General features: G+C 43.1%; 3 protein-coding genes across 7 annotated transcripts; 1 reads left to right on the top strand and 2 right to left on the bottom strand.

Annotated features, from left to right (window-relative positions):
- On the top strand, window positions 1-2,004 carry LOC105698741 (nucleoside diphosphate kinase 7). The gene is made up of 9 exons (XM_012423241.2): window positions 1-255; window positions 325-491; window positions 569-727; window positions 808-1,015; window positions 1,090-1,210; window positions 1,285-1,409; window positions 1,477-1,590; window positions 1,669-1,776; window positions 1,865-2,004. Exons 1-9 carry the CDS (start codon window positions 145-147, stop codon window positions 1,901-1,903), a joined length of 1,152 nt encoding a protein of 383 aa, XP_012278664.1. The 5' UTR covers window positions 1-144; the 3' UTR covers window positions 1,904-2,004.
- A 96-nt stretch (window positions 2,005-2,100) lies between these two features.
- LOC105698738 (serine protease inhibitor 88Ea) lies at window positions 2,101-5,895 on the bottom strand. 3 transcript variants are annotated; one of them, XM_023434074.1, is made up of 4 exons: window positions 5,658-5,895; window positions 3,724-4,083; window positions 3,263-3,638; window positions 2,101-3,151 (listed from the first exon to the last, which is right to left on the bottom strand). In XM_023434074.1, exons 2-4 carry the CDS (start codon window positions 4,078-4,080, stop codon window positions 2,550-2,552), a joined length of 1,335 nt encoding a protein of 444 aa, XP_023289842.1. In that variant the 5' UTR covers window positions 4,081-4,083; window positions 5,658-5,895; the 3' UTR covers window positions 2,101-2,549. The 3 variants fall into 3 exon arrangements, with proteins under 3 accessions (XP_023289842.1, XP_012278656.1, XP_012278657.1); XM_012423233.1 differs by lacking the exon at window positions 5,658-5,895 and adding an exon at window positions 5,471-5,651; XM_012423234.2 differs by lacking the exon at window positions 5,658-5,895 and adding an exon at window positions 4,171-4,503.
- A 72-nt stretch (window positions 5,896-5,967) lies between these two features.
- Window positions 5,968-10,231, bottom strand: LOC105698739 (thiamine transporter 2-like). 3 transcript variants are annotated; one of them, XR_002762356.1, is made up of 9 exons: window positions 10,090-10,231; window positions 9,791-9,970; window positions 9,108-9,492; window positions 8,584-9,000; window positions 8,080-8,272; window positions 7,879-8,020; window positions 7,539-7,813; window positions 6,198-6,967; window positions 5,968-6,124 (listed from the first exon to the last, which is right to left on the bottom strand). XR_002762356.1 is itself a non-coding variant. In XM_012423236.1 (7 exons), the coding sequence occupies exons 2-7, from the start codon at window positions 9,932-9,934 to the stop codon at window positions 7,646-7,648; spliced, it is 1,449 nt and encodes a 482-aa protein (XP_012278659.1). In that variant the 5' UTR covers window positions 9,935-9,970; window positions 10,090-10,231; the 3' UTR covers window positions 6,995-7,645. The 3 variants fall into 3 exon arrangements, 2 of the variants coding, with proteins under 2 accessions (XP_012278659.1, XP_012278660.1); XM_012423236.1 differs by lacking the exons at window positions 5,968-6,124; window positions 6,198-6,967 and having other exon boundaries at window positions 6,995-7,813; XM_012423237.1 differs by lacking the exons at window positions 5,968-6,124; window positions 6,198-6,967 and having other exon boundaries at window positions 6,995-7,813; window positions 10,033-10,165.
- Between the last annotated feature and the right edge of the window lie 115 nt (window positions 10,232-10,346).

Raw genomic sequence — 10,346 nt, 5'->3', positions numbered from 1 at the left:
TATTCCCTGGTCGTTATCGATAGCCCTTTCTCCCAATTTTTTTAACACGGACTAACCCGTCACCATGGCAATGTCGTTACGATATCACTGATGTAAATAATTGCTACCGGTACGCGTAGTCCGTTACGATCCATTGTAAGAAACATGAATGTCGCGGAAAGGTACAGTTTTGAAGCAGAATGGTACGACAAGATGTCATGCATACTAAAAACTTTCTACTTATACTTTTATCCAATCGACAACAGCGTCGAATTGGTAGGTACCGGTGATAACGACATAAATGTGACTACATAGAAAAACGTTGATATTAAAATTGTATTGCAGTTCGATCGCAAGGCGAGGAAAGTTTTTCTCAGAAGATCGAAATGCGACGGACTGGAAGCTAAAGATTTCTTTGTCGGAGGGATGGTTAATATATTTTCCCGGAACCTAAAGATACTAGATTATGCAGACGAGAGTACTAAGAAAAAATTGGCCTCGTCGATGCAAAGGTAGGTAACGTTATTGCAAAATGAATTCGTATCGTTTTAGTATGATTTCATGGAAATCCTGGAATGAACTTTTACAGGACATGTGCCATGCTGAAACCGGACGTCATGGACAAGATGGGAGAGATTTTGAAAAAGATTACGTACCATAATTTTCATATCGGAAATATAAAAATGGTGCATTTGACTCGAGAGCAAGCAAGGGAGCTTTATAAAGATCGTGCTAACTATAAGGCATCGTGAGTTTTTACTTCTAACAGTGATGTAATTTTTTCTAGGTCTTTAAAACACGGAATCATAGTTCTTATTTTGTACACAGAGACATACAAAATTTCATGGCTTCTGGTTTGGTTCTGGTGTTAGAATTACTAGGTGAAAATGCAATTTCGAAATGGGTAGAACTGCTCGGTCCCGAAGATCCTTTGGAAGCGCGTGAGAAATCCCCAGCCTCTTTTAGAGCATGCTATGGAACAGACTTTATTCGAAATGCATTTCATGGTTCTGCTAATTCAGAAGCTGCAGAGAAAGTATACTATCCTTTAGCTTTCAATTTAGTTACGGTAAATGTCCTTCCGGAGACATTGAACACCCATCTGTTTAGGAGCTGAATTTTTTCTTCCCTGATCCTAAAAAAGGGCAACAAGGACCTCAAGATACGGTCACATTGCAGAAGTGTACGTGCTGTGTTATAAAACCTCACGCCGTGCAAGCAGGGCACATTGGTACGTTGAGTATTGTTGCATAATTAATTTTTATGATTAAAAATAGTGAACATAAACTTTTCTTGAAACTTCAGGTGATATAATCGAAGACATCCAGAAAGCTGGATTCAAGATATCCGCCCTTCAACAGTTCTATGTGGATCCAACCAATGCGGAAGAATTCTTAGAGGTCTACAAAGGAGTTTTGCCCGACTATGGAGTAATTAATATTATTTTCTTAATGATAGATCCTTTATGGATCTCGTAAATATTTTTATGACTTTTAGGCTATGGTAGCTGAACTGCAGTCAGGGCCATGTATAGCCATGGAAATAACTCATAAAGACCAAAGTGTTGATGTTCCTATAGAATTTCGGCAACTGTGCGGCCCAATGGATGCTGTAAGATTTTTTAATCGCACTATATTTTCATAAATTCTTAATTTTTGGATTTTGATAATCATCGTTTCTCTTGCACAGGAAATTGCAAAACAACTAAGGCCACAATCACTCCGCGCAAAGTATGGAAAATCTAAAGTCCAGAATGCCGTGCATTGTTCGGATCTACCCGAAGATGGTTTACTCGAAGTAAGAGACCATCGATAATTAATGCACATTAATATAATTCTTCATCTCCATACTTACTGAGGTATAATTATTTCTTCCCCATTTACAGGTAGAGTACTTCTTCAAGATCCTTGCATTATATGGCTGAAAGCAAAAACGAATTTACATAAAAAATGGTGCCAGACAGTAACAGTTTATTGAGTATGTATTTACAATTTAATACGATTGCTTTTTAATAAATGATCAGTGCAGAAAATCTCACTTTTTTTACTTACTAGGGGGTTGCGTGGGTTAAGGAAGACTTACGTGGGATGGGTTACGATTAAGGAAACTAAGGCAAATATATTTACAACTTCAAAGGTAAATCCTTTATATACTTCATATCTCGGTATAAAATAAATACGTACTCTCATTCTATCATTGAACCTGATGCTCAGGCTTTAAAAGTATTTAGATGTAAACATGTAAATTGATGCGGGTGTTGTGTGTAACATAATATCTAAATACCTTTAAACGTACAAGGCTGATAGAGCCACCAATTGGAAGGGAAGTAGGTAAAAAAAAAAATAGGTAACGAACCACTAAATTACCATGGTCAAATGAGTGATAGGGTACACTCCGAGACTGTGCAGTTCCGAAGCGGCGTAATGGGAATAACCTCCAAAACCAATCCGTAGTTGCCAATGAAATCTTTGGGTTTCTACCACCAGCTATCAAAAACCGTTGCTAGACCTTAAATCGGAGATCTACAATATCTTAACGGAGACCACGAAGGCCTCAGGCGTTGCCCTCGATTATGACACCGCGACTGGAGGAGTACGGAAGATGCCGCTGAAGAGTATGTTGCGAGATCCCTTGTCGTAAATAAAGTACAGGAAGGGATGATTGGCTTTGAAGACTACGGGCTCGATCGGTCTGCTGGATCGGAAGCTGAAGATTGCGGTGGCAGCGGTAGCCGTGGTCCCTTCTTCGCTTACTTCGACCCGGGCTCGATGAACCGCGCTGCCAAGGTGCAAACTTTGCTCTCCATCCTGGAGGAAACCACGAAGGTCCGAAGTACTCGGGTTCATGACCTCTCCAGCGCCTAAACCCTGAAGGAGACTGTCAACTGGGATCTCCTTGTCAACTGTGAAGCGCGGAATCGCCACTTCCACTTCTCTGGGTGATGACAAGTCATCGAGGAGTTCCATGAAATTTTCGACGTCCTGCTGCGTCTGCGTCAGGTGTTTCGCGATGGTTAAAATTCCGTCCTCAACCTGGCCGACACCTTGGTTCTGATCGCCACTGGTCTCCGTTGCTCTCGTGTGGGCGAAGGGCGGCAGCATAACGAACATCGACACGTTCTCCCTGGAGTATGGAAGCTCCAGAATATGCACTCGCAAGGTCTCAGAGTTAGCTGAAAACATTTTACGTGTGATTGGACTAACTGCGAGTTATTGGTTACGACCCTACCGAAACGGTAGCTGCAACCGTGTAACCGGTATGGGATTTATTTCCAGATATTTACCGTGTCGGAAACCAGCCTTCTGCTTCATGAAGGTGGTGAAAATGTTACGAGATCCCGAGGCGTAGAAGATGTCCTTTTTCGAGTTCGCCGGGTCGAAACGGCTCTGCCATGGTGCCTTGAAGTAGATCGCATTCGCCAGAACGAGATCGGAGTCCTCGGTAATCCCACCGTCGGGGATGAGGTCCTTGATATGGCCCTTGGTAACGTTCTGTACCCATTCATTGATACCGTTGCGAACCCCTTCAGGATCGCTCTTGAAATCGGCCATATGCAGTTCCTCGCCGAACAGATTGACCATGCACTCCCTGAGCTTCTTCGTCTTCTGCACGTACATTCTCGTTGCGGTGGTTAGTTCGTACGTAGAGGACTCGTTAACCTGGTGGAGAAAAAATTCCGATATATTCCCGGTAACTTTCTACGAAGCGGGTCACTATTCTCTTACGCAGGTATCGAAGGTATACCTCTGGTTGGCGTTTCAAGGAGTTCTCCAATGCGTAGAACCTCTGGACGTCCACTTTGGACAAGTGTTCCGGGATGAAGAGAGCTTGCTGGAGGGCTTTCTCCGTTTTCCCCAATGCCCCGAAATATGCGAGCGTAAGAGCCTCGTGCAAGCTGTACGGGCTGAAGAAGACGTTCTCATTCTGCTCGATCTCTGCCATCTTCGCCAGGGCCGAAACAGCGAATCTGAAGCGACCATGAGTCAAAAGCTGGAAGGCTTCTGGGTTCATCATCGATGGACTGTCGTTCCCCGTCAGACATTGGGACTGCGTCAAAGCCAGAAAACTGGCGAACGCCACCAGCCAACTCGTAAACAGCATTTTCTGAAAAGAAGGCACGTTAGCTAAACAAACCCTTGATAAAAATTGCAAAATCGTGCATTATTCTTGCTCGCTCGTTTTGCTTTATACCTCGGAGAAAGCAGACCAGATGGCACGGGACAAAACGAGGGCACGGTTGCATTTCGCAAGACGTTCGGATGATGGTGTCCTTCGCGTAATATATTCCGCTTGCTAAAGAACGACCGTAAAGCGCGACCTGGTCTTGTCATGTGAAGTGGTTGACAATTCACTTAGCCAATTCGAACGACTGGTCGAGGAACCGGTATTTCACGTGCGATTACATCGAAAACATGAGAGAAATTGCTTATCGATTCACCTTGTCATTTACTTTCTTTAATGAATTTTGCAAGTGTCGCCGGGACTACGTGCCGAGTACCACGCATGACGCGGTGCTTTTCGGATGTTCAATCTGCAGTTTCCATCTTAATTAAAAAAAAAAAAAAAAAAAGCACCTCGAAGGTGCGCTGCCGGTCGAAATATTTCGTAAGCGAACCGGAAGCGTCTACCGGCAAAGAAACGGTAACGGAGAGCCCGGAAAGAAGGCGCCGACCCAAGGAAACGACAAGTGAAAGCAGCCACCTCGGCGTCACCACGGTGTATCGACTTTCCTCTCTCGAATTACCGGATGACGCGCGCAAAAGGTCGTTTTCGAGAGTCCTCGCCGGATTTTCCCTGGAGTCGACATTACGATTTTTTAATCGGCTCGTTCCACTCGAGACAGAAACTATGACGGTAAACGGGAGGACCGACTCTAACGCGTTGGAATAATGAATACGCTCGTCCGCTTAATCGCCGATAAAAATCTAGGGCAAAGACATTGGAATTAGCGGACCTTCACGCTCGCGACGAGTAAGGACGTCGGAAGTAATTAGCTTTGCAGCATAATTGCCGCGTGCCGCAATCGATGCCACGCATCAGCCTTCGAACGCGAGAAGTCATCGTGGAACGGAAACGTTAATTGCGATTGTCCGCAAATTTTATTCCAAGCGCACGATCGTTATTATTGCGACCAAGGGAAATGTATTCCAGCGCGGTATCGCTATCGCACCCGCGCAGAAAGTTTTCGGCGCTTGCTTTCCCCGAGCTCGTCGGACGGCTCCGCGATCGGCGCGTCGTTACGAGGGCGCAACGTAACAAAATCACTTGGCGTAAATCGAAACAATGCCTCTCGCGCGAAATGTCGCAACTGCAACGACAACAGTCGTTCGATCGAACGTTTCCATGCGCGATCAATTGCACGCGATGAGTCATCGCCGGTCCCGTCGACGTTTCCCTTTGACATTCCTCTTTAATCACTAGTCGTTGTCAACAATCCCGGCGAAATGACTTTCCATCGAGGTTGTGTACGTTATTTCGGACGGTGACTCACTTATCAGGGGAGCGGCTTGGGCGTTCCAGGTGAGAATCCTCGGTGCGCTCGGAAGAACCAGGTGTACCTCGCGGTGTATGGAGGAACCGAACGGAGTCGACCGGTCACTCGCAATTCCTCTCCCGTGGGTCGTAATCGAGTCGAATGCACGCCGGCCCTCGCGAGCTCGAGAAAGAAGCCACAGTACCTGCCCCCCACTTCTTAGCTCCTTCTCCAAAAGCGCCGGCAATTGGCTCTGCCCGGGGAAGGAGTCGGCCGTCGTCCCTCTCCGTCGCTCTTCCCACTCCTTTGCGCTCCTTTTCGACAATTGCGGCTGCCGGAGGAAAGAGTCGTCCTTTCCCTCGTTCGCGTTGTCTTTCCTTCTCGGTTGCGCGCTTCTAAGGAAAGAGGGAGGATGAGATACCGATTGCCGGTCGGCGAGAGCGAGAGAGAAAAGGCGCTACCGCGAGACGGACTTCAGCAGCTGGGTCAAGGTCGGCATCCGAGTCGACCGAGCCGGTACCCGGTCTCGAGATGGCACGAGCGCGTTCCCTCCGGAGCCGAGAGTGGTTCGATGCCGCCTTCGGGATTTCCCGGACTCGACCTGCACTCCCGCGTTCTTTCCGCTTCCGTTGGCCCCAGGAAACGGATGCGCCGAATGCGCAGCGCCTGAAACTAATATTTTATCATCAAGTTGGGCCGTACAGAGTATTAGGAATAATAAATTCGACCAAAGGCTCGTCCTTACAGAAAACGGTAGTTTTGATTCATTTCGATGGGCACCGCGTGCTCCTAGATTTTTGCATACCGATATTCGTACTCCGGGCATAATGGTAAATAACTTTTTCGAGAACAGGCGAAGTTCACTGTCGGGGAAATAATCGGTCGCACTTATCGGTGGCCGTGAACTGGCTGACGGCCTCTTGCATCCACGATACGCGCCGTTGCGATTCAAAATCTGGAAATGTCTCCCGCCTCTTCGAATTGATTGTCTTCGAGATCGTGAGCGGGAATTAATCGAGGTATCGAGTCGACCGGAAAGAATCACCTTGAAAACGCCTTAAATCGCTTTATCGGGCGATCTTAGATTTACGTGACTAAACGGAAAGTTGCGTCTCTCCTCCCGGCTTAGGCATGCCAGTTTATCATGCGTATCGCGTGTGCGTGAACACGACTCGTATTCTTTTTACGAGCCGAATAAACGCCGAAGAAGAATGGCGACTAAAGATCCATAGGTTGTGCGTAACCGAGATATTTCCGTGAGCATACAAGGCCGGCCTGGAAAATCCCTGATTACGGAGACTGGTCGTGGAGTGCTGTTTCACGTGTATCGGTATGAATACCACTTCGAATCTCTTTGCTCTAACGTTATACATTCGGAATACGGTCGGAATGACTGTGACGTTAGCCGTCCCTCATTCATATTCCTTTTCCTTTTCTAGCGCCATTAATTTTCAAACTCGGAATTCGCGCCACCTTCCTTTCAACAATTTGCCAGTGAAGACCCTTCCTCGAATCCTATAATGGAAGTAATTCGATACTATGTAACGGATACTCCTATGTATTTGCCGCTTCTTTTCGAAGAATAATAATATGTACAGTATGTATTCATTGGAAGCACCAGACTTCCCTTTGGAAGGAGTTTATCTAATATCATAACATTTTATTACACAAAGATCTCCGTTTCGTGCGATCGCTTAAAAAAAAAAATCTATATAAAAAACATTTAATCTCAAACAGATAAAAACGTTAAAACCGTGGCACACGATATGCATCGCTTCAACATACAACCCTTAAATCCGAATGGAAATTGTCTATTCTCTCGCGCGATTTCAAACCTCTGGAATAACAATACTGTGCTGGTTGAAAATAGACATCTATCAAAAAAGTGAGGCACCTATAATTATCACCTTATCGTTAAAAATATGGCACCATCAGATAGAATAAAAAAAATCTAAACGAAAATTAAGGTGATAATTTTACGTATCTCGTGTAATACAATGAAAGACATGCCGCGTTAAATAAATATTCGAAAAGTTACTACTTATATAACTATCTACCCGTGTAACCCAGTGCTAAATATCAGTACCTTCTGTACCAAGCGGTTTCGAAGGACAAAAAAAAACCAATGCCGTTAGAATACGTAGTTGTTCGCGACCGGTCGAAATTCTCGACACACTGACGAGGATTTTCGCCTTACGACGCCCTTGTGCCGCTTTCGTACTGCGTTGGTGAAAGCACTTCGGTTTCGTTAAGCCAGAATTTAATGTCCTTGCCAGACCTGCAGTATCTCAAGATCGTGTAAACAGCCATGATGTTGAAAATGATCCCTAGCGCCAGAAAGTAGGTGCTATACACGATGAACTGGAAAAAGAAATCACGGTAATGGATTATCGATCATTATCCTTCATAGATAAGCAGAATCTTACCTGTGATCTAATTGATGGGCCGAAAGTATATTCACTGACTACAGCACTCGTTAAAATCGTTTGTAGCAGCAAAGCCAACAGCGTATTTAGGCCAAATATTAAACTATAACTGTCTTCGGATAATCTCTTGGCGACTTCGAAACTGCAAGAATTGCATATATTTGAAATGAATGCCAATCATATATTCAAATAAGAATTTACCTTGCAACGGTTACGATAGTATGATAAATCACTCCAAATGTTACGTAAACTGCATAAGAAAGCCAAATGTTGCCAGTACGAGCAGCTAATAACAGCAAGATTCCTTCTATGAATGAAAATATTGACAGGGTGGCTTCACCTACGAGATCCCAATTCAAACGTAACTTTCCAACTCCAAATACCGTAATTGCACCTGTTTGAATATTTCATTAGTTTTTCTTACATTTAAAAATCACATAAATTAATATTCTTAATTGACGCTAGGAAATGTTTTAGCAATTAGCCTGGGAGCAGTTAGAGCCATTTGATAATGTTTATCGTGCTATAATTTGGTACATCTTTGAAGACTTGCCACCAGTTGGTTCGCTTCATTCGGTCCGAGTTAATGCTGGACACATGTTACAAGGATACTTGTATAACCAAAACACAAGAATCCTACGTGATTAACTCAGTACTTTTTCTTGGCTCTATATGTTCCCCTATTCCTTCGGCACGCATATTTACCTATTATTGTATATGCAGCTTCCACACCTCCGTTAAAAATATTCTGATCCTTCTGAACAATCTCCTGCCATAGTAACTGAATATAGTTAATTACTTGCAAATATCCACAAGTAGCAAACGCCCACCAGAGTGACCACTTCACAACGTGAACATTTGAGTAGGCCTTTAAAAAGTCCTTCCATAACAAAAAATATGCTCTTCTCAATTTCAAAGTAAAGGAAGATCTCTTTTGATTATTAGTGTTATTTTGCAAGTAGAGGCTTGACTCCGATATAGGCGACTGTGTAACCGAAGATTCGCAGCTGTCGTTTATTGAAAATGTTGTACTATCGTTGCGATTACCGACTGGCCTATGAAAATATATCGACTCTTTAACACTAGGTAAAAAAAAGGCCCAAAACGATGCAAATATCAAAGCTGTAATAAATACAATAAGTGTCAATTAATATTACGACACATATAATCATTAAATTGATTGAAAAAAGAAATGGAGTCGATTTAAAAATAACTGAATGAAAGATTACCTGATAAGGTGATAAAATTTAAGTGATGATAATCTAATAGATTAAAAGATGTCGTTAATTGGGCCACAAGGCCAGCTGCACAACGACCAAGGAGGAATGCTGCCCTTGTGTGACCAGTAACTTCTTGATAATGTTTTTTATCAACTTTTGCATACACGTATGTATAATATGCCACCTCGGAGGATAAGAAGAAACCGTAAAGAACTTCCACTATTTGCATCTCTAGTACAGTCTTGCTTAAAATTATCAAACAGTATGTCGCAGTTCCAGAAAGCCCACATAGCACTATCACTGGCTTATATCTTAAAAAATCCGTAATCAAAAATACAAGAATCAGCATCGCAAAGTAAGCATACGTGCTAACTGGAAAAATCTCCTGATTCACCTGGAAATTTACAAAAGCTTCCATAAACAATTAAAAACATAAAAACTTTCATGTTAAAATTGCATTAATCTAAATCAATATATTTACAACCACTTGAATACACTATATAGGAATGACATAATATAAAGCATTTTGCTAACAAAATGGATTCAATAAAAACTTCCTCGAATACCTAAAAACCTGTTACCCTCTGCCACATTATTTTTTGTGTACTATCCTTGATATTTATGTAACAACCGTTGAACTCACAAGGTGAAGGTAATGTCAATTTAAAATGGAACAAAATACCAAAACTCACTTCAGAGCGTGTAAAATTCTTCCATGATCCAGTGAGGTAATCCGTAATAAATGGCTCCGAAGGTCTGAACTCTTTGAAGAAGCCAAAGGTGCACAAAATCAGAGAAATCCCTTTCCAACCCATGTCTTCGAAGATATTGATCATTTTTTCCTCAGCATGAATACAGCGTCATTTCGCAATCTGTATAAAAATGCCAAATATACAATTTTGTCAAAAAACGTTTCAATAAAATAAATAAAGACCTGTCATTCAAGAAACCGGGTGTTCTAATTTTTCCTCTTCCTTGCGGTTATATCTACCTTTATATATTTAGAACTCCACGTAACGATACTTATCGAGGATAAAGTGCCCTCCTTGGAGATGTTCACAATTTCGACTGGCTCTCGGTACAGTGGTTATAATTTATAAATTGACAAGTTCAACCTTGACGTCGATCGGAATAAATTGCTCCTCCCCACACAACTTTTGAGCACAATTGAGCTTTTGTCAAACTTCTTTGTGAACTTTCGAAAGTCTTCGAACGCGGCACAGTTACGATCCTCGCAGTCGCAAGCAG

The sequence above is a fragment of the Orussus abietinus genome, unplaced genomic scaffold (genome assembly GCF_000612105.2).
Source record: "Orussus abietinus isolate OABI.00-Male unplaced genomic scaffold, Oabi_2.0 scaffold12, whole genome shotgun sequence".
Taxonomy (NCBI): Eukaryota; Metazoa; Arthropoda; class Insecta; order Hymenoptera; family Orussidae; genus Orussus; species Orussus abietinus.
This window is presented reverse-complemented; position numbering and strand designations above follow the sequence as displayed.